Below are 24,317 nucleotides of genomic sequence, written 5' to 3' on the forward strand. Positions count from 1 at the left end.
GAATAACATCGGGGAGAGGCTACAACCCTGTCTTACTCCCTTCCCAACAACTGCTACCCCTTCATGTCCCTCGACTCTTATAACTGCCATCTGGTTTCTGTACAAATTGTAAATAGCCTTTCGCTCCCTTGTATTTTACCCCTGCCACCTTTAGAATTTGAAAGAGAGTATTCCAGTCAACATTGTCAAAAGCTTTCTCTAAGTCTACGAATGCTAGAAACATAGGTTTGCCTTTCCTTAATCTTTCTTCTAAGATAAATCGTAAGGTCAGTATTGCCTCACGTGTTCCAACATTTCTACGGAATCCAAACTGATCTTCCCCGAGGTCGGCTTCTACTAGTTTTTCCATCCGTCTGTAAAGAATTCGTGTTAGTATTTTGCAGCTGTGGCTTATTAAACTGATTGTTCGGTAATTTTCACATTTGTCAAGACCTGCTTTCTTTGGGATTGGAATTATTATATTCTTCTTGAAGTCTGCGGGTATTTCGCCTGTTTCATACATCTTGTTCATCAGATGGTAGAGTTTTGTCTGGACTTGCTCTCCCAAGGCCGTCAGTAGTTCCAATGGAATGTTGTCTACTCCGGGGGCCTTGTTTCGACTCAGGTCTTTCAGTGCTCTGTCAAACTCTTCACGCAGTATCGTATCTCCCATCTCATCTTCATCTGCATCCTCTTCCATTTCCATAATATTGTCCTCAAGCACATCGCCCTTGTATAGACCCTCTATACACTCCTTCCACCTTTCTGCTTTCCCTTCTTTCCTTAGATCTGGGTTTTATCTCTAAATATTAGATGGGTAGATTGCATAAAAAATGAGCTGGTATTGAATAGGATTTGGGAGACAATAAATTTGAGTTATAAACTAACTGAAAGAAGGTATCGGACATGTACCGAGACATCAAGGATCATGAGTATAGTGTTGGAGGTAAGTGTGGGGTGTAAAAATAGTAGAGGGAAACCAAGAGACAATACAGTAAACAGGTGCAAATGCATGTAGGATGCAGTAATTATTTGAAGAGGGAGAGGTTTATACAGGATAGAGTACCATGTAGAGCTGCATCAACCAGTCTTTGGACAGCACACAACATGTGACAACAGCACTTAACATTTTAAGAATATATAAATCTATGACACACATCAAAAATTTACGAAATACGCAAGTACTATGTTTGTCACTTACATTCCACAGATTTTTTTGGCATTGTCCTAGCATATTGGTTTTCTGCAGTTGTGGCATGGGTATTTTGTCCTACTCCTCAGTTTAATATTTTAACAGTAGCATGTTTTAGAAATTAAAAAAAAAACACACACACACACACACACACATACATACTGTTCAGGTCTCTCTGGTTAATCGCCAATTTTTGGGCTTCTTCTCAATCAGAACAATAGTTTGTATGAAAGACCCTTCACCTCGGTGATGTATTTCAGGATACACCAGCAGCTTTGCAAGAGTTCTCAAAGTAAAGACTTGTCATTTTCTGGATGTGAGAGTAGTTTTAATGAAGAATGAAAGCATTGCACTTTATCAACATATACAATGCAGCCTTGAGAGTAACACTGCTGACAGTTACCAATAAATATGTTAAAATATTTGACCCTGCTCCCATTTGCGTCTCCCATTTTATTTTCTTCACAGTCACCTGGATTATCAAATCAAAGAGCTGTCAACAGAAACAAACATCTTCCCGAAGTCATAGTACTGCTAAAAGATATTACACTGCAGAGCCAAAGAAACTGGTCCACCTGCCTAATATTGTGTAGGGCCCCACAAGCATGCAGAAGTGCCGCAACACAACGTGGCATGAACTTAACTACTGTCTGAAGTAGTACTGGAGGGAATTGACACCATGAATCCTACAGGGCTGTCCATAAATCCGTAAGAGTACGAGGGAGTAGAGATCTCTTCTGAACAGCACATTGCAAGGTATGCCAGATATGCTCAATAATGTTCATGTCTGGGGAGTTTGGTGGCCAGCGGATGTTTTAAACTCAGAAGAGTGTTCCTGGAGCCCCTCTGTAGCAATTCTGGATGTGTCAGTTGTCGCATTGTCCTGCTGGAACTGCCCATGTCTGTTGGCGTGCACAATGGATGCAGGTGAACATACAGGATTATTAAGTACATGTAACCTGTCAGATTCATATCTAGCCATATCAGGAGTCCCATATCACTCCAACTGCACATGCCCCAAGCCTCCACCAGCTTCAACAGTCCCCAGCTGACATGCAGGGTCCATGGCTTCATGATGTTGTCTCCATGCCCATACACAGCCATCCGCTTTACAATGTGAAATGAGACTTGTCTGACCAGGCAAAGTGTTTCCAGTCATTAACAGTCCACTGTTGGTGTTGATGGGCCCAGGCGAGGTGAAGAGCTTTGTGCCATGCAGTCATCAAGGGTACACGAGTGGTCCTTCGCTTTGAAAGCCCATATCAATGACGTTTCATTGAATAGTTTGCAATTTGACAATTGTTGATGGCCTAGCATTGAAATCTGCAGCAATTTACGGAAGGGTTGAGCTTCTGTCATGCTGATCAATTCTCTTCAGTTGTCGTCGGTCCCGTTCTTGCAGGATTTTTTTTCCGGTTGCAGCAATGTCGGGGATTTGCTGTTTTACCAGATTCCTGATATTCATAGTACACTCATCAAATGGTCGTACAGGAAAATTCCCACTTCATCGCTGCCTCAGAGATCCTGTGTCCCATTCCTATGTGCATCATCTATAATACCATGTTCAAACTCACTTAAATCATGATAACCTGCTATTGTGGCAGCACTAACCGATCTAACAACTGCACCAGACACTTTTCATCTTACATAGGCTTTGCTGATCACAGCTTGGTATTCTGCCTGTTTACATATCTCTGTATTTGAATATGCAGGCCTATACCAGTTTCCTTGGCACCTCAGTGTGTGTCCTTTCCTGCATTGAGAAAAAATTATCTACAGATTCATTGTCAAATTTGAAGACTGCTGTGAATACAAGCAAGCCCATGAAATCTTTTAGTTCTAGAACATCAATAACATGTATGAAAGATAGAGTTCATACCACAATTCATCAAGAGTAGTGAGTGGCATATTGTGATGAGCCAGTTGCTCAGCCACCATTGACCACACATTTTCAATTCGTGAGAGATCTGGAGAATGTGCTGGTCAGGGCAGCAGTCGAACATTTTCTGTATCCAGAAAGGCCCGAACAGGACCTGCAATATGTGGTTGTGCATTATCCTGCTGAGATGTGAAACCATCATGATGCTGTAAACAGAACCTGGATTCATCCGAAAAAATGACGTTTTGCCATTCATGCACCCAAGTTCATCGTTAAGTACACCATTGCAGGCACTCCTGTCGGTGATGCAGCATCAAGGGTAACTGCAGCCATGGTCTCCGAGCTGATAGTCCATGCTGCTGCAAACCTCATCGAACTGTTCGTAAAGATGGTTGTTGTCTTGCAATCGTCCCCATCTCTTGACTCAGGGATCGAGATGTGGCTGCACGATCCGTTACAGCCATGTGGATAAGATCCCTGTCATCTCGACTGCTAGTGATACGAAGCCGTTGGGACCCAGTACGACATTCCGTATTGCCCTCCTGAACCCACCGATTCCATATTCTGCTAACGGTCATTGGATCTCGACCAACGCGAGCACCAATGTCATGATTCAATAAACCGTAACCGCAATAGGCTACAATCCGACCTTTATCAAAGTCAAAATAGCGATGGTACACATTTCTCCTCCTTACACGAGGCATCACAACAATATTTCACCAGGGAACGCCGGTCAACTGCTGTTTCTGTATGAGAAATCTGTTTGAAACTTTCCTTATGTCAGCACGTTGCAGGTGTCTCCACCGGCACCAACCTTGTGTGAATGCTCTGAAAAGCTAATTATTTGCATATCACAACATCTTCTTCCTGTCGGTTAAATTTCGCGTCTGTAGCACCTCATCTTCATGGTGTAGCAATTTTAATGGCCAGTAGTGTAATTTATTAAAGAAAAATTCTATTTGGGTTTGAAAGCTGAATTTTATGCAAACCAGATTTGTCAGTTTCTTTTTGCATTATGATGGATGGCAATGACACCCAGGTGGGAGCTAATTTACTTCAGGAAAAATAGTTGATAGTTACCTCGAACAAAGATACAGAGCTTTCGTTGGCAGAACTTCACAGTAACAAGAAAAAAGTTATATTATTCCAGAAAAGAATTCTTAGCTCTGTAGTGGACTTTCAACAGCTTTAAGAACTATTTATTTGGCAACAAAGTCATAGTTTATTCAGGTCACAAAGCACCGATTCACCCACAAGTGTGTACTGGTGGTGGTGGTGGTGGTGGTGGTGGTGGTGGTGGTGGTGGTGGTGGTGGTGGTGGTGGTGGTGGTCTTCAGTCCTGAGACTGGTTTGATGCAGCTCTCCATGCTACTCTACCCCTTGCAAGCTTCATCATCTCCCAGTACCTACTGCAACCTACATCCTTCTGAATCTGCTTAGTATATTCATCTCTTGGTCTCCCTCTACGATTTTTACCCTCCAATACTAAATTGGTGATCCCTTGATGCCTCAGAACATGTCCTACCAACCGATCCCTTCCTCTGGTCAAGTAGTGCCACAAACTTCTCTTCTCCCCAATCCTATTCAATACTTCCTCATTAGTTATGTGATCTACCCATCTAATCTTCAACATTCTTCTGTAGCACCCCATTTCGAAAGCTTCTATTCTCTTCTTGTCCAAACTATTTATTGTCCAAACTATTTATTGTCCAAACTATTTATTGTCCATGTTTCACTTCCATACATGGCTACACTCCATACAAATACTTTAAGAAACGACTTACTGACACTTAAATCTATACTCGATGCAAACAAATTTTTCTTCTTCAGAAATGCTTTCCTTGCCATTGCCAGTCTACATTTTATATCCTCTCTACTTCGACCTGTGGTGGTGAATTAGAAAATAGTAGTGTGGACTGTGAAAAGGAATTCAAAATGGTGTACTTGAAAGGCTTTACAGAAATGACATAAGGAGAAATCAGAGCTATTACCATTGTTGGAAATTAGTAAAAACAACACAGGAACAAAGGGAGAGGAAAAGGTCGGTCAGTACAACAAAGTGTAGACATGAATTCTTTTTGGAAGAACTAGTGTCGATAGTGACAATCTGATATGTTGATCTCATCAATATCTGGAAGTTTTTACTATGTACATGAAAGACCCAGTGATTGTGGGGCTTTAAAATGTATTCAAAGGAGTCAGGAATATGTGTATTTTCATAATTTGCGAGAAGGGCAAGAAAATATTTGCAACTGGTGATAGATGCCAGAGTGTTAAAATTGATAATGCAACATGCACAGTGCTCGTGCAGAACATTGTACCAAAGAAACTAATGGATCTTGTAGCAGTGGATATCCAAGGACTATGAGCAAAAACTAGGGATCAGCTTCTGTTACATTTATGTATGTTGTACATTTATTTTCAAAGTTTGTAAAGCTGTTCTCAATCAAGAAGGCATCAAGTAAGATCACCATTTCAAAAATTAAGGGAGACTATTTTCCAAATGTTGGTGTACCTAAGACAATCCTGTCCGACAGTGGAACACAATTCACCTAAAAACCTGGAAATTTTTTTCTCTTTTTTTCTTCAAGATAGAAGAAATCAGTCACGCACTAATTTCTGTCTACCACCCTCCGTCTGAGAGAAATTGACACATTGTGTAGAACTTCTGGTAGTAAATAAAATAGAGAGAAACATTCCCCATGGGAAAAATATATTAAAAACAAAGATTCCACGACTTACCAAGGGGGAAAATGCTGGTAGATAGGCACAACATAAAAAACAAATAAAAGAAAAAGAACAAAAAAAGCGCAAACACACACACAAAATTTCGAGCTTTCGCAACCCACGGTTGCTTCATCAGGAAAGAGGGAAGGAGAGGGAAAGATGAAAGGATGTGGGTTTTAAGGGAGAGGGTAAGGAGTAATTCGTTTAAATTTGTCTGATTGTGTGTGTATATGTGTGCATGGATGTGTGTTTGTGTGGGTTTTTTAATTGTGCCTATCTACCAGCGTTTTCCCACTTGGTAAGTAATGGAATCATTGTTTTTAATATACTTATTGTAGTAAACGTCATTTGAACAACCTTTGTGTGTTTTGGCAAGCACTCATTTGTGGTGGGTGAGAATTTGGAGTGGTTGGCAGCCTCCAGTATAAGTTGAACTGGATACCAAGTCAGCCACACTGGGGTTATAATTTAAGAGCAGCATATGTAGACTTAAAATTTCACACTACTTTCAAGGGCTGTAAATTTGTTTAAGTGGCAGTTGTTGTTCTTGATGATGTACTGCATGCAGTGAAGCAGCATCACTAATGAACTTTATTGTATAGCCAAGACTTTGTTGTCATTGGTTATGCTTTCATAGTGGCATATTTAGTTGGGGACTCTGTCAAGTCTTATTCACTATTCACACTATCTTAACTGCACCCAGCCACAATTCTATTGCCTTCACTTCACTTTTTAGTTACTTGATGCATGGCCATTGTATCTTTTGCATTTTAATGTAACTTTCCCATTGTGTAGACATTTATTTACTTATTTGTTTCCACCAATTTACCATTTACTTTATAATATTTATTTTTGTAATGTATGTTTAGCCTTGTATGTGTTGTTGGTTATTACCTGCTACAACCTATTTTAGCAAGCTGGTGCTGTTATTAGGACATATGCATAGCTGTGTACAACCCTCTCCTAAGAATGTAGAGCCATACTATGTCTTCTTGATCATTGACTAGCCTGAACTGCAGTTAAGTTTTATATTTCTAAAGGGGGTGGAAGCTACGATCTTCTCATGTAAAGAATGGCAAAGCTTCTTTTTTTTAAAAAAAAAATAATACAAATAATGTAAACACACAGATAATTTGCAATTTATGTATCACATAAAACAAATAGTACGAGGCAAATTTACAGATGTCCCTCCAGAATCCCATTTCCTACATTTTGGCACAATCCCTTACTTTCCAATGATCTTTAACACACTGAGTGAATTCACACATAGGGTTACTAGACGTACATAGAATTCCTACACTTTAACTTTGTCTTTGACAAATGAAAGAATATTTATATTCTGTGGAAAATATAAGCCAAATGTGATTAAAATACACAAGCTGAGGCAGTAGAAACCTTAACCCTTTAAGCATGACACATACCATTTGATGGACCAATGAACCTGTGCCCTCACTACGAGTTCAGTCATACAACAGCCGCCGATAAGCTGTTCATAGACGAAAGTGATAGTCTGACAGCCTGCACATCCTACTCCACATTTTTCCTGGTTGATTGTTCTGTAGGAAGGACATGGATTTGTAATAAGCCATTTTGCTGTCCATGTTACTCAGTGTGCTGTGTGCAGTGGTTTCTTTACAAAGTTATGTTTGCAATTGTTTGGCCAAATGATTTCGTACGTGTGACCAGGAGCTATGTAACGAACTTAGTAAACATGATAGTGAGGATTTGACTGATCTTTGTTTGGCAGTTGAAGAGTGTCAGCCCAAAGAAGGAAACCGCTTCACCTAATGCTCATTCTCTACAGGTATTACACATAAAAACCACAAGCTGTCCTATTACACTGATATTTTGTTTCTTCACGTTCATTCTAATGTCTCTCATGGCAAAATGTGCAGTTTTGTTCATGACCATTTTTAGAATAATAAATTTATAATATAAGCACATTTTTGTGTGGTTCTGGAAATTTGAGGTCAAGCACTCCCCTTGTAATAGAAGAGGAATGGAAACTGTCAGAAACAGTAAGAATGAAGAAAATGTCTCGGCTGGGACATACTGCCCAGAAATTGTGCACAATGAAGACACATCAAAGGAATGATTGCAAGTGGGGGGAGGGGTGGAGAGAGGGGGAGGGGGAAGGGGGGAAGGGGGGGGAGGGAGGGAGGGGAAGGGGGAGGGGGGAGAGGGAGGGGGAGAGAGAGAGAGAGGCAGAGAGGGAGAGAGAGAGAGAGGGGGGGGGGGGGGGGGGGAAGGAAGAGCTGGAACAGATTACCGGAACAGGCACAGAACAAAGGAAAGCATACAGCACCCAGTTGATACTTCTTGTTAAGACAGATATACCAAAGAAGAAAGAAATTCAACAGAAGCTCAGTTCACAAATTCAATATTAAGAATAAGAACACTTTAAAGGATCTCACACTGTCCCAAAAGAGTGTTCACTCTTCAGAAACATACAATTTCAAGAACTTGCTTGTAACTGTAAAACATTTGATGAGGTGTGGGTAACAATTCTTTATGTAACTTTTGAACACTGTTTATCTGACATTTGTTAGCAATCATAAGTAGAAATGTTAATCTTCAAACTTTTACAAAGTTTTCTAACAATGATAAAACTGTTTAATAGTAGTTTGTGGGTCCTAATAGTTATCAAAAGCTTCCATTCCACTGTGGAGTTTCCTAGCAGAACTAGTTACCATGCAGATCAACAATGAGGAGCCAGATAGCTAAATGTCAAGCGACTGATTCTGAGGACTGCGGTTCAGTCACCACTCAGTCATAAGATTTTTCTGTCCCTGAACTACTTTTTCACTTCCACCAATGATTTGTTAATACGAAAATGCCGAGACACACACAGTGGTTTTGAGTCCACATAAAACTGTAGCTCCCTCTAAAAGCTGAAGGGTAACTCAGTTCAAGGGCCAGAGGAAGCAAAGGGCACACTACTTACCCTTACAAGCGTATGGCTACTGTTATCAGCTAAGTAAAAACTTTTTATTTTATTTATACAACACTCTAGAGGGCTGCTTCACTAATGTGTAGAATAAATGATAAACCTCCACACATTAAATCTCATGTACGGCATGTGTGCTGTATTGTGCTTATGTGGCAACTTCTGCATTTAGAGCCCACTAAAATGAGAGCTGGTAAACCTAGAGAGTGTCATCCAAGTACAGAAATGTAGCCCTTATCACGGAGAGCAGTTATGACACTAGATCGCGTGTTTTGTGTCAAAGGTTAGTGTAGAGGAAATTTTCTACATTTCAAATGCTATACAATTTTGAGAAACATTACATTTATTCTCATTTACAAGAAAAATAGTTCTCTAAAATGTACACTTGAACATGTGGAATATCAATATTATAAAGTTTGTTTATACGTGTACAGACAACAAGAAGCATCATCACTGACACAATAAGAAATTTGATAAATCGCAGACTTTCAGGCTAAAACATTTTATTTCCAAACTATATTAAGAGGAATTATACAAAAAATATATTAATCTGAATAAAATCATTGTATGCCTGATAAAATTCCAGTTTACTCCTCCTCACAGGGCAATTGTGGCATTAACTACAGCATGTTCATATGAAAGATATTACAGGGGAAAAACAGGTTACCATCATAGTTGTCATCGTCGTCTTAACACATACGTCTGCTTAATGAAGGAGGGTAACTGGAACAATGATGACAGGTGTCCTAAGGAATTTATCTTCCCCGTGAGCTTGGACGAACATCACAGCCAAATTTTAGCCACTGTAACCACCCGTAGCCTCACTTAATCCTACTGGGGATCAGGGCACAGCAGATTACTTTGCCATTACTGTCCTCAAGCTGCCATTTCACCTCAACAGATACCTGCAAAAATGATTTCACAAAGTGAACAAACCAGTAATAAGAACATGGTGTTGATGAAGTGGGGCAGCAAAACACAACACATTTATCTGTTTTGCCACTCCCCCCCCCCCCCCCAAAAAAAGTAAATAAAAATAAAATAAAAAAACTCTGGGTTTCAAAAATTATGTAAATGATGATAGTGTTAAATAGTGTTAGCATGGACATACTATAACAAGATTTGTAATACCCTTTCTCAGATCTTACATGTGTGCTTAAAAACAACAAAGAATAAAATATCTCTTAAAATCATTTCTTAAAATCATTTCTTAAAATCAATCAATCCATCCATCCATCCATCCCTCCCCCCAGTTTTAGATAATGTAAACTGTCAGCATTGGCGGCCGAAAGACTTCCGGCATAAGAAGTCAGCCTCATTCTGCCAACGGCCTTGTCAAAGAGGGCGGAGGTGTGGATAGAGGTTCAGGGCACTCTCTTGTCCTAGGGGTGGGAAATTGCCCCTAAAGGCGGAAGAATCAGCAATGATCAACGACATGAGGATGCAGAAGGCAATGGAAACCACTGCATTAAAGACACGTAACATGTATCCACAGGACATGTGGCCTGTAGTTGAAGAAGTGTCATGATGATCTCTCCATTGGCAAAAGATTCCGGAATAGTCCCCCATTCGGATCTCCAGGAGGGGACTGCCAAGGGGGAGGTTACTGTGAGAAAAAGATTGAATAATCAACGAAAGGATAATGTTCTACGAGTCACGGTGTGGAATGTCAGAAGCTTGAACTTGGTAGGGAAAGGGAAATGCAAAGGCTCTATCTAGATATAGTAGGGGTCAATGAAGTGAAGTGGAAGGAAGACAAGGATTTCTGGTCAGATGAGTATCGGGTAATATCAACAGCAGCAGAAAATGGTATAACAGGTGTATGATTCGTTATGAATAGGAAGGTAGGGCAGAGGGTGTGTTCTGTGAACAGTTCAGTGACCGGACTGTTCTAATCAGAATCGACAGCAGCCCAACGCCGACAACGATAATTCAGGTATACATGCCGACGTCGCAAGCTGAAGACGGACAGATAGAGAAAGTGTATGAGGATATTGAAAAGGTAATGAAGTATGTAAAGGGGGACGAAAATCTAATAGTCATGGGCGACTGGAATGCTGTTGTAGGGGAAGGAGTAGAAGAAAAGGTTACAGGAGAATATGGGCTTGGGACAAGGAATGAAAGAGGAGAAAGATTAATTGAGTTCTGTAACAAGTTTCAGCTAGTAATAGCAAATACCCTGTTCAAGAATCACAAGAGGAGGAGGTATACTTGGGAAAGGCCGGTAGATACGGGAGGATTTCAATTAGATTACATCATGGTCAGACAGAGATTCCGAAATCAGATACTGGATCGTAAGGCGTACCCAGGAGCAGATATAGACTCAGATCACAATATAGTAGTGATGAAGAGTAGGCTGAAGTTCAAGACATTAGTCAGGAAGAATCAATACGCTAAGAAGTGGGATACGGAAGTTCTAAGGAATGACGAGATACGTTTGATGTTCTTCAACGCTATAGATACAGCAATAAGGAATAGTGCAGTAGGCAACACAGTTGAAGAGGAATGGACATCTCTAAAACGGGTCATCACAGAAGTTGGGAAGGAAAACATAGGTACAAAGAAGGTAGCCATGGGTAACAGAAGAAATACTTCAGTTGATTGATGAAAGGAGGAAGTACAAACATGTTCCAGGAAAATGAGGAATACAGAAATACAAGTCGCTGAGGAAATGAAATAAATAGGAAGTGCAGGGAAGCTAAGACGAAATGGCTGCAGGAAAAATATGAAGACGTCAAAAAATATATGATTGTCGGAAAGACAGACTCAGCATACAGGAAAGTCAAAACAACCTTTGGTGACATTAAAAGCAACAGTGGTAACATTAAGAGTGCAACCGGAATTCCACTGTTAATTGCAGAGGAGAGAGCAGATAGGTGGAAAGAATACATTGAAAGCCTCTATGAGGGTGAAGATTTGTCTGACGTGAAAGAAGAAGAAACAGGAGTAGAGTTAGAAGAGATAGGGGATCCAGCATTAGAATCGGAATTTAAAACACCTTTGGAGGACTTACGGTCAAATAAGGCAGAAGGGATAGATAACATTCCATCAGAATTTCTAAAATCATTAGGGGAAGTGGCAACAAAACAACTATTCACGTTGGTGTGTAGAATATGTGAGTCTGGCAACATACCATCTGACTTTCGGAAAAGCATCATCCACACAATTCCAAAGACGGCAAGAGCTGACAAGTGCGAGAATTATCGCACAATCAGCTTAACAGCTGCTCAACAGCTTTACAGAATAATATACAGAAGAATGGAAAAGAAAATTGAGAATGCGCTAGGTGACGATCAGTTTGGCTTTAGGAAAAGTAAAGGCACGAGAGAGGCAATTCTGACGTTACGGCTAATAATGGAAGCAAGGCTAAAGAAAAATCAAGACACGTTCATAGGATATGTTCGACAATATAAAAGCTGTTCGAGATTCTGAAAAAAGTAGGGGTAAGCTATAGGGAGAGACGGGTCTTATACAATATGTACAACAACCAAGAAGGAATAATAAGAGTGGACGATCAAGAACGAAGTGCTCGTATTAAGAAGGGTGTAAGACAAGGCTGTAGCCTTTCGCCCCTACTCTTCCATCTGTACATCGAGGAAGCAATTATGGAAATAAAAGAAAGGTTCAGGAGTGGAATTAAAATACAAGGTGAAAGGATATCAATGATACGACTCGCTGATGACATTGCTATCCTGAGTGAAAGTGAAGAAGAATTAAATGATCTGCTGAGCGGAATGAACAGTCTAATGAGTACACAGTATGGTTTGAGAGTAAATCGGAGAAAGACGAAGGTAATGAGAAGTAGTAGAAATGAGAACAGCTAGAAACTTGACATCAGGATTGATGGTCACGAAGTCAATGAAGTTAAGGAATTCTGCTACCTAGGCAGTAAAATAACCAATGACGGACGGAGCAAGGAGGACATCAAAAGCAGACTCGCTATGGCAAAAAAGGCATTTCTGGCCAAGAGAAGTCTCCTAATATCAAATACCGGCATTAATTTGAGGAAGAAATTTCTGAGGATGTACAGCATTGTATGGTAGTGAAACATGGACTGTGGGAAAACCGGAACAGAAGAGAATTGCATCAAACCCGTCAGTAGACTGATGCCTGGGAGGGGAAAAAAAGAAACGTCAGGCCCAAAACTTCATCATACTCAGTACAAAGGACTTAATGTACAGTAGACAAACATCGGTGGGTGAGGTCATAAAGATGTGCCAGTCCCTCTCAAACACACTAGAAACAGCATAGATTAAAAATCAGCAAAATATTTTGAAGTTTTTCCACACTAGTCGCATCAGTTAAAATAGAGGGCAGATGTCCACTTAAACTTTCTTTTTCCCCATCTTACAGATTATAAAATACTGTCTATTAATTATTTTTGAGAACATTTCTCGTGGAGAATATTGGTAGTATTGATGAAACATGTGACCACATTCAAATCACATTACACCATGAAGGCAGGCAGTGAATGGAGCAGATACTATGGATCAACGAAAGTCAGTTGATGTTCATGGATCCACAATATCTGCTCCATTCCTTGCCACCACCTGCCATCATGGTGTAATATGCCTGAACAGGGGACACATTTTGATCAAAACCAGTTACCATTGCCTATAAACATTTTACTGGAGCCAAGACTGATTTTAATTCACTTTTAAAACACTCCATTACATTGTAATATACAGAGCAAATAAGCAAAGTGAAGGGTTCTACTGCTGGAGTACGTAAACCTTTGTTAAATGGTAATGCTCTATTCTGAATGATTGTGTTGCTGGTACAAGATTTGACACAGCCGAACAGTTTCTTTTACTGACTTCATATGGTCCCCCACCACCAGCCACTCCCAGAGTTGCACAACATTGACCTGACAGCAAGGTAACTAGCCATAGGGGGATTGTTACATAGCAACTTCTGCACTCCCTTTTGTTGATATATCTGCTCTCAGGTTTCTGCATCTACACGAAAACTCTACAATTCACCCTGAAGTGCCTGGCAGAGTGGCTGGTCATAAAAGCCCTGTGACCAGCCTAATTCCATTATGGCAGACAACATTTTTGATCATCATCATCATCATCATCATCATCTGGCTGACTCATACATGTCATTATTTCAGTAAGGAATGTACAAATGTTTGGCAGAACTGGAGCACAGAACCCCAATTGCCAAGTCCTGGAAGTAACGTATTTTGAAATGCCAAGAGGTACAAGAAATTGAAATCCAGTCAATATATCCAACATTTGTGGGAATTAACACAGCCTTTGAAAATGACAATTCAGTAAATTTCACTAAACAATACAAGCACATGGGGCAATATATCAGCCATCTCCTTGAAAGAGTATATTCATCAATTTGAAGCACTGTAGAGATTGCAGACCTGGTACAATGTAATAATGTGACTCTGCACTGCTGACACAAATCACAGCAGTGAAGCAGTATGTATGTATGTATGCACCAGCAAGCTGCATGGCACGAGTGCAGTAAGACAGGTCCGCAACAGAGTGAACGTGCACACCACACCATGAAGGAAGTTGCCCAAATAGTTTGTGTATACCTGCAGACTGTTCAAGGAATGGTACACCATTCTCACCCGGGTGAGAACAGTGGCCGAGAAAAGATCCTAACTAACAGGGGCTGCAAACGACTTCACGCAGCCTCTATGACAATTAGTTTCAAATTCAACAAAAACGGCTGTTGACAGTAAATGCAAGTCCATCTCAACCAGTTTCCGAGCAAAAATTGTGCAGGGAACTGCATGCAATAGACGTCTCGAGTCTGGTACCTTGGGATTATTCAATGCATTGCACGCATGGTGACCCAGTGAGGTTTTTAACCTGTAGTATGTGGGGTGAGAGTTTTTCAGGCCAGAGATGGTTCTGTGTAGCTTTGAGGGTGTTTTTGGTACTATCAGCTGGCACCACTCAATCAGGTTACCATGAACAGCTACCAGGATGTTTATTTGAACATTCTGTGACCACAAGTTGTCATTCCTTATATAAATTCATGTTGGGCATGCAGTGGACATTCCCATTTTCTGTACAAGGCAGCCACGTTCACAGGGCTGTATGCACACGTTCCTGACGAACACCCTGGCACCCTTTTACACCTCAACTGACCCACTAAATAACCTGATATTATTTCCTTAGAAAATGCCCGAGAAATTTGAAAGAGAAGGTGAAACCTAGTACTCAATGTTCCTGCAAATCAGTAGTTCTACAGAATCTGATCCTCAATGAGTGGTTTCAGCTGAATATGGCTCACCTAAAGAAACTTCTGGACACACTTTGTTGTCGATATAAGCCCATTATCGAGGTTAGAGATGGTGTTATACAAAACTAGTGCGATTCGTTCTGTCCCCCCCCCCCCCCCCCCCCCCTGTGTGGGAGAGTTACAAATGTTGTCACAACATTTTTGCAGCTATATTTACAAATTAAATTAGCACTAAGAGATAAAGGTAGTCATATAAAAAGGTCATACTAGTAAAAATTTCGAAGGATTGTAAATGTTCAACACGAAAACATTTGTGTTAACTTGCTCGAATGTATTCCCTCAAGTAACATATGATGCTACTTACAGACAAAGTACCACTAATATACATACTATATTGTCACTGACCTGGGGGTATGTCCGCTTAATGGGCAGTTTCTCGAAATAGGTGTAAGTACCTCCCTTATGTAGAGGACATGTTAAACCACAGTTCTGGCAAGCATCAGGATTTGGTATGTGGAATGGAATAGGGATTCCACCCAGTATTCCATGCACAATAGCCTTTACATCACTTGTGTCTTCAGCTGTGGAAAAAAATCAGTTACATATCAAGAAACAGTTTATTAAAGTACATGTAATGATGCTCTGAACTTTGATGACAACTATAGTTCAGAAGCTTGACAGTTTTAACTTTTAAGCATTGCTGTGAATTCACATACATACAGAAATTCTAATATCTTATTTTTACAGCTTCATTTTTAAGACTAGTCCATAATGAGGAACAAACAGGACCCTGTTAAAAGCTCTATCACTTCTGCAGAGGCTGACAGAAGCAATTAAATTATTTACATACTAGGGCAAACAGTTTTTGATGGAACTACAGAAACAGTATGGAGATGTGATTTACTAAGTCGAGTGACACACATGGAATGATTTTTCAAGTTAAGACTTATAAAGGAAAAAGGAAAGCACGAATCAGCGCTAGAAGATCTGAGATGAAATGCAGATCTTGCATTTTTAATTGACTTGATTACACACTTGAACTGAATCAGTAAGATGCTGAATGGTGACAAGCTATTACCATATGATTTAATGGGAAAGGTGGATGCAGTTGGGTGGCCGTTTCCAACCTGGGTAGATGATTAGTTGGAGATCGTCCACCCCAGAAGCCACTCTGATACAGGGACAAAAAGTCCCGAAATTCAAGTATCCAACATATTCTGAACCATCCTCCCTAGCAGTATACTATGTACATTTGTCAGATTAATCGAGCAGTAGCTGTCAAGAGACATTTGGTTCTTCCCGGGCTTAAGGACGAGGATAACTATACTGTCTTGCCATTGTGGCGGAAAAGCATCCGTGAGCCAAATGCACCTGAAGACCCTGAGGAGATATCGCCTCTGGGGAATGTCTAAGTGTTCCATCATTGGTTGCGGATGGAATCCGGGCCTGGGTCTACGTCTCATGAAGAGGTAAGAGCCTGCAAGAATTCCCATTCAGTGAAGGGTTCATTATAGGGCTCAGCATGGTGCTGGCTGAAACGGAGGGGGAAGGGTCTGTTAACTCGGCATTTCTGCCAGAGAAAGGTAGCAGGACAGGAGGAGGATGCTGATGCTGATGCTGTCACAAAGTGTGTCACGAGGTGTTCTGCAAGGACCAATAGATCAGTGCAGAGAGCACCTTGGAGGTTAAGACCGTAGACAGTTGACTGTTGTTCGCAACCCAGAAGGCTACGGAGCTCGAACCAAACCTGCAATGAAGAGGCATACGTCACCAGGGAGGAAATACAATGTTCCTTTCTACTCTACTAAATATGGTACGGAGCCTTAGCATGGAGACGTTTAAGTGAAGAGGTCTGAAGGGTGTTGTTTAAATCACTGCAGTGTCTGTCAGTGGTCCAGGACGTCAACTGGTATATTCTTGGGCAAGAGGGAGACCTGTAGATAGGGGGACAGCAGTGGCAGCAGCATGAAGGATAGCAAAAGAAGACCACCCATTTCCCTAATCTCTCTAGTGTTAAAAAAGTGTGTAGAATTTGTTTTGGTGTTGGAAGAAATACAGGAACAGTTTTCCGAATCTTTTTCAGGACATTGTCAACCTTGCATCTATTTTTCAGATGTTTTCAAACCCGTTTGTGATGTTAGTTGAATGTGCACTTGTCCATCTGCAGCCACAGGTATGTCCTTTTTTAATCAAGTTGTGCGTGTGACATTTGCACCAATATCAATTTTATTCTGGCTTCAGCAAAGCAAAAGCAATTAAATGATGATGAAAATTTTGTTTTGTTTTTGATTCGTTTTGTTAAAAATTGTAGCCAAAGCACAATCAGTAGAGAATTTTTTCTTTCACATGTAATTGTGATAATATTAGTCCATCCCCAAGAGCATGCTATAGAAGCTATTTGTTTTTGCCTCTTTCTGTATCTCAGTTGAAACACTAAGAATTTTACAAGGAACAATGTGGCTTGCACAATATTACAGGTGCAATACAGTTGCAAACTCTCTCTCTCTCTCTCTCTCTCTCTCTATCTCTCTCTCTCTCTCTCTCTCTCTCTCTCTCTCTCTCTCCCCTCCTTTTCTCTCCAGGCATATGCTCTTGTGCCAACAGTCAGTAACAGTATAACACCTCTTTCTTTACTAAGTCTCACAAAGGCCTTCACAGTCAGGTATAATCCTCAAGACCTAATCCACAAACAGATTTCCCTTGCCATACCCCCTCCCCCCCAACCAACCACACACACACACACACACACACACACACACACACACACGTCCTCCCTCCACCCAGAACCAGCTACAAAGGAGCACCCCTTTTGCTACACAGTACAGAGTGGAACAACTGAACCAGATCCTTTGTCAGGGCTTTCATTAACTATCCTCATGCCCTGAAATCATTCTACCCATGATCCTTCCCATACCTACTGAAGTAGTGTTCCGTCACACAACTAACCTCCACAACATGCTAGTCAATCCCTATACCACTCCCAATCCAATCTCTTGCCACAGGGATCATATCCCCACAGAAGACCCAGCTGCAAGATGTGCCCAATGTATCCGCCCACTACTTCTGCCACCCTCTGAATTGCTGCTTTTATTCAATGTGACAGTTGCATTCTGCTTATAGCAGCTGCAGATAGTGTGTGTGTGTGTGTGTGTGTGTGTGTGTGTGTGTGTGGCCGCGCGCGCGCGCCCCCACGCACGCACGCATGCGTTTTTCTGAAGAAGGCTTTGGCCAGCTCAATGTGTAACAGTCTTTTCCTTGTCACTGTCTGCACCTCAACCAGTCAAATTCACACATTTATGGTCCAATTTACTACCCCTGGTACCACCAGATGTTGTCACTACTAATTATTTTCATATTAATTAATACACTGAAGTGACTTTTATTAAAAAGTACATTCATCCCAATATAAATCTGTAAATGGAAAAAATGACTGCCTCAGTGACAAATATGACAAGAGCACTTTCAATGAAGTATTAGATGCAAATAGAAATAAATGTATCAACAGCTCATACAATAAAAGAAATATCAAGATGCACTATGCTTTGATACAGAGTCAAAAAGATTCAGAGTCCACATATTGGTTTTACCAGAAGCAGAAGAACAATAGTAACAACAATGCTATTTACCATCCTACTTAAAGCAGACGGCAGTTCCCAGTGTGCGGGCTGGACTGCTCCCATCAGAAATACACAAATGGCAACTGAACTTTCATTGTCAGCTCCTACTGTGTTGTCACTTCCACTGTGCAAAGCATTGTGCCTGCCAATCCTCTAATAGGAAACTTTTTCCAAATGCAAAAAAATTTAGCTACGCCTGACAAAAGAAAGAATGAAGCACTCGGAAGGGAAGGATAAAATGAAACTAAACTTCATGGGTTGACGGGATATGTGATGTTATTTTAGTGACTAGGAAATCGATTCAAATTTTTTAATAACTCAGCAGTAAGAGCTCACTTATCAATATGGCATTGCACTACCACCCTAGATGCATGCACCAGTTAAGTTGATAAGGCTGTCAAAGCAGATGCCTCCTCTCCAAAGGCAAGTTGGCCTGAAACTGCTGGCACAGGGACGAGTATAAGTCCGAGCTGGTAACACACATGTTATGTCTAGGACAGGTATTGGGACCTCGCTGGCTTGAGTGTACCTTACCATCAAACAGACAGTTCATACGCATGCATGGCATGTGTGGATGAGCTCCGACCTGCTGGAAAATAGCACCATGGCATTGTTATTTTTTTAACAGGTAGAAACAAGCAGGGTCACATGTGCCCACTTCAGAAACATAGAACATGAAGACAAAAAAAGGAGTTAAAAATGACTACATGTTAAGCCCAATCGACAGAAGGGATGATAACTAAAAACAGGGACTTGGAGCAAGATAAATAAAATGCGCCATAGAGAAACGGAGGTCCTAACCTAAAGATTAAATGTCATCCGCCATATTGCTACGACATAAAAAAAGTAAAACATGATCGACTGCCCCCGCATTGTTCTCTAAAACTGCCGATAACTCAGATGGCAAACATAAGTGAGAATGTAAGGATTTTTAAAAAAGGGCAGGAAATGGCCAACCACGTTGAGTGCAATGAGCACAAAGTAGTGGGGGAGCACCACATAACATGTGGCGATAGCTAAAAGAGAGTGCCCAATACACAAACTAGTTAAAATGATCTCCTCACTGAGAGCGCCATGAGGAGGTGGTCCAAGCTGCTGTGAGAGGCTTAATAACCCCGAGATTTTTCCCATGAAGGGAGGACTAGTGGTGATGCCAAAGTGACACCACCTGCTGACAGATAGCAACAGATATCATCGGAGGGAATGTAAAAATTAGCAGGCTGAGGTACGAGAACTGCAGCCTTGGCAGCAGCATTAGCAGCCTCTTTTTCCTGTTAGATTGACGTGGTCAGGCACTCACAAACATCACAATGGCTCCATCAGGAGTGAGTAAGTGACAGCTTTCCTGGACATGTTGCACTAAGGGATGCACAGTGTACGGCACACAGAAGCACTGAAGGGCACAGAAACACAGAAGCACTGAAGGGCACAGAGTCGGAGCAGGTGACAACTGAAAAGCCTGTCTCTCCCAATGTAGTGAGTGGCCTGATAGAGGGCGAAGAGCTCCGCTGTAAATACTGAACAGTGTTCCGGAAGGCAATATGGAGAAACGTCAGTGCCAATGACCAAGGTCAGTCCGAGAACCATCAGCGTACTCAAAAGCACTTGCGAAGTTTTGTGTGAAGGTCGAGAGACTTACGTGACAGAGCGAGGCTGCAGTACTGCCCTTAGGAAACTAATGAAGGCAAAGGCGAACACAGACCACCACATGATGCCAAGGTGCTGAAGGGTTCACACCCACTGGCAAAGCGGCACGTAGCATGAAGTTACGCTGCTGCAGAAAAAGCCAAAATCAAACTCCAGGAGGTAACAGAAGAGAGATACACCTGATACTGGCAGTAAACGAGTCACTGAAGGAGGAGGCATAGGATGGGTGCCCAGGCATGGCAGACAAACAGCATGCTGAGGAGAAACTCACAGCTGTACGACAGAAGTAGTTCGCAGCTTCTGCATACAGACTCTCAACCTGGCTAGTGTAAAAGGCACCAGTGGCCAAACGGATGCCACGATGGTGGATAGTATTGAGATGGCATAAGAGGGATGGACGTGCAGATGCATAAACTAAACAGCCATAACATAGTTTCGAACAGACAAGGGACAAGTAGAAACAGAGGAGGGTGGTCCAGTCTGCTCCCCAGGAAGTATTGCAGAGGAAAGGTAGGGCATTGAGGGACTAAGTACAGCAGATGGCCAGGTAAGACAAGTACAACATGTGGAAGGATCAAGTAAGTTTCCTATTGAGCACGAGCCCTAGGAATTTCGTAGTTTCAACAAATGAAAGAGAGACAGGCCCAAAATGTAAAGATTGTGGAAGGAAACAACTGTGCTACCACAAATTCATACAACCTGTTATGTTAGTGGAAAAGAGTAAACTACTGTTGATACTCTCCTACTAAAGATGATCGAGAATGCTGAAAATGGCACTCCAGGAGACAAGTGCGGGGAGAACAGCAATAGATGGCAAAATCGTCAACGAAAAGGGAGCCAGAGATGCCCAGCAGGAGACAGGCCGTAACACAGTTGATGGCGACAGCAAAGAGCATGATGCTCAGGAGGGAGCCCTGAGGCACACTGTTTTCCTGGTTAGAGGTAGCCAAGAAGGCAGAACCCACACATATTTTTGATAACTTCGTCTTTTAAAAATTCCTGAAGAAATTGGGGTATGTGCTCATGGAAGCCCCACATGTAGAGAGTACAGAGGATAGCAGTCCTCCAGCAGGTGGGTAGGCTTTCTCCAAATCAAAATACACGGCCAGAGTCTGGTATTTCTGCAGATAATCATTCATGCATGGGTTGACAAAGTCACAAGTTGGTCAACTGCGAAATCCACATTGTCCAGTGCTTAGTACATTGAGAGACTCGAGCCACCATACCAGCCGGGCATGAATTATACGATCCATCACCTTGCAAACACAGCTGGTGAGAGAAATGGGGTGATAACTAAAAGGAATGTGTTTGTCCATATTGAGCTTAGGTACGGATGTGGCAGTGGCTTCACATCAGCGTCTGAGAAATGTGCCCTCTGAACAGATGCAAATTGTACGTATGAAGGAGAAAGTGTTTGCCCTCAAGAGAAAGGTTCTGCAACATCTGAGTGTGAACATCGTCCAGCCTTGAGGCGGAGTATGGGGATGAAGTGAGAGCACATTCTAGCTCCCTCATAGTAAAGACGCCACTGTAGCACTCTAAATTCTGAGAAGAGAAGGGTATCGCCCCAGCACTCATTTCCAATTGAGGAAGCCCTAGTAATATTGGGAGGAGCTTGAATCTCCGCAAAATAGTGGCCCAATTGGAAATAGCATAAGGATCCACTATGACATTATGTGCTACAGCCATGCCAGAAATCTGGCAGATGGACCTTGGTCCCAGAGAGCTGTCACATAACAGAAAAGGGAGTGCAATTGTTAAAAGAACTACTAAATGAAATACAGCTAGCTTTTTTGCTATCTCATAGAACGTGACGGCACTGTGCATGAAAATGCTTATGACGAATGGAGCTTGCCATCATAGAATGTTGGTTAAAATTGCAGAGAGAACATCTCTGCACAGGAACTGCACCACGACATGTCTCAGTCCACCAAGGGTCAGAATACAGAGCAGTAAAGAGGAAGTGAGAGGAATGGAAGGTTCTGTGGCAGTAAGGATAATGTTTGTAAGATATTCTACCTGATCATCATGAGTGGATGTTGTTCGTCAAAGGTCACCAGAGATGAATGAAGCTTCCAGATGGCCTTAGAAAGCTGCAATCTGGGTGTGCATGAAGGTGGAGTATGACTCAGCAAATGGATAGCACATGGGAAACTGTCACTAGAATATGTGTCGGAGAGAATGGACAAATCTAGACGATGAGAAAGCTGGGTATGGGAATATGTGAGCATGGCGTCTGAAAGGAATGTGGGTGCTTCCATGTTAAGGCAGATTAAATTAAATGCACTGAGAAGGTCAGCCAAGAGGAGAGCCCCGAAGGGGATGGTGTGCACTAAAGCCACCGAGCAGCAGAAATGGGTGAGGGAGTTGCCCAATAAGCTGGATGAAGTCTGCCCTGGTGACACCGAATGACAGAGGGGTGTAAAAGGTACAAAGGGAAAAGGTGAAGTAAGGAAGGGAAATGTGGACTGCAACAGCTTGAAGCTGTGTAGTCAGGGAGATGGGTTTGACTATGAACATCATCTCATAAGAGCAGCACGACTCCCCCACAAGATGGAGTGCCATCCGCGAGCGAAAAGGTTAAAGAGGATCAGAAAGAATTGCAAGAGCTCAAAGCAGTTGTGAGGACGCAATTTTGTTTCCTGGAGGCAGAGGCCAAGTGGATGTGAGGCATCACAATTATCCCTTTGTCAGTCGGCAGAGTCCAGGGTAGGAATTGATTGATTTCCTGGAGACTTTCCGGTTGGCAGAGGAAGACTCAGATGTTTGTTGGGCAATTTGACAACCACAGTGCTGCATTTGAAGCTGCATGTCTGTGTGGCCTTTCCTTCATAGAGCAGGATGTAGCAAGAACAGTAATGCAAGTGCCGGATGGCAGAACACAGAGTTTTCAACTTGAGAGCGATCGGGTATGGCACTTTTCCTTCACCCGGATCTCTCAGATGGTCTGCTCATCGAGATACATGGACAATATCAGGCGGAGGCTGCATGGTCGCCTTTGCAATTGATACTGCGGCGAGAAGGAGGCAGATGATCGCCCTCGTGAGCATCCTTAACACAGGTTACATGTTTGGTCAGGTGTCAACAGGATATTCGAGTGTAGCTGTAACGATAACACTGGCAGCACATGGGAGTCAGAATGTAGAGACGGACTGCGATAGCTTTATAGCCTTCTTTGATGGAAGCATCACTCTCTCAAAAGTGAGAAATAGAGTTTCATCACCCGATGGATGGCAGTGACACCCTGAAAAGGAAGGTACATTTGGACTTTGCCTTGGTCAAACCATCGAGCTGTCTAGTGTAAATAACACCACACAAAGAATTCAGTGTTTGATGGGCCTCAACATGAACAGGACAGCCATGGAAGAGCAAAGCTGCAGGCAGTAGTTGTGCTTGAAATTCAGTAGCAGTCTCCAAAAATAAAGTGCCATTGCGTAAACGAAAGCAAGATTTCATGGGGTCAGCATTTGTATCAACACCTTTATGAATAATATACAGATTTACCGTAGCAAAGAACTGTGTCTTCCGTATGGAAAACCACGAAGAACCATGTTGCAGCTGGGAGGGTCTTTGAATCATGAGCTTCATTCCGTTATTTAGTAGATGTTGGCTGTAAAGGTGATAATTTGCTCATTGTGAGGAAATCTCCCACGATTGCCCACATCTCCGATGGCGTGCTCCTTCCAACTGGGGTACCCTCTCAGAGGGGTGCGCACCCACCTTAGGTGACAGTTCAAGCCTCAGGTCATACCTCCCGAACACCTGACAGAGGGTCAAATTGGCAATTTGGGAAGGTAGAGCTAAGGCAAGCATCCCTCCTTGGGCCTGGCCCGTACCAGGGGATACGTGCGAACCCTATCTGTCGACCCAGGGCTAGGGATTACAGGTTAGCCAGTCACCTGTTATGGACTGTTGTGGATCAAATGGGTGGGCTGGCCTTCAGGAGTGCACAGGGAGGAAAGGGGAATGAGGAAAGAAAAAAAGGAATGAAAAACAGTGGAGAGACTGTTCTGATGTCGACTACCGAAAATACAGAAATACACGACATTCCCAAAAACATCCCAGGCATGTTCCTGGGTGGGGAAAAAAGAATTGCAAGAGGATAGACACGCAGCAAGG

General features: G+C 42.1%; 1 protein-coding gene across 1 annotated transcript in view; it reads right to left on the bottom strand.

Annotated features, from left to right (window-relative positions):
* Nucleotides 1-9,049: 9,049 nt before the first annotated feature.
* Nucleotides 9,050-24,317, bottom strand: part of LOC126292028 (NPC intracellular cholesterol transporter 2 homolog a-like) — a 28,272-nt gene continuing 13,004 nt past the window's right edge. Inside the window, exons 3-4 of the mRNA XM_049985823.1 lie at nt 15,340-15,515; nt 9,050-9,629 (exon numbers count right to left, since the gene is read on the bottom strand). Coding sequence (XP_049841780.1) covers nt 9,546-9,629; nt 15,340-15,515 — 260 coding nt within the window. The 3' untranslated portion in view covers nt 9,050-9,545. The remainder of the gene's footprint in view (nt 9,630-15,339; nt 15,516-24,317) is intronic.

The sequence above is a fragment of the Schistocerca gregaria genome, chromosome 9 (assembly GCF_023897955.1).
Source record: "Schistocerca gregaria isolate iqSchGreg1 chromosome 9, iqSchGreg1.2, whole genome shotgun sequence".
Classification (NCBI taxonomy): Eukaryota; Metazoa; Arthropoda; class Insecta; order Orthoptera; family Acrididae; genus Schistocerca; species Schistocerca gregaria.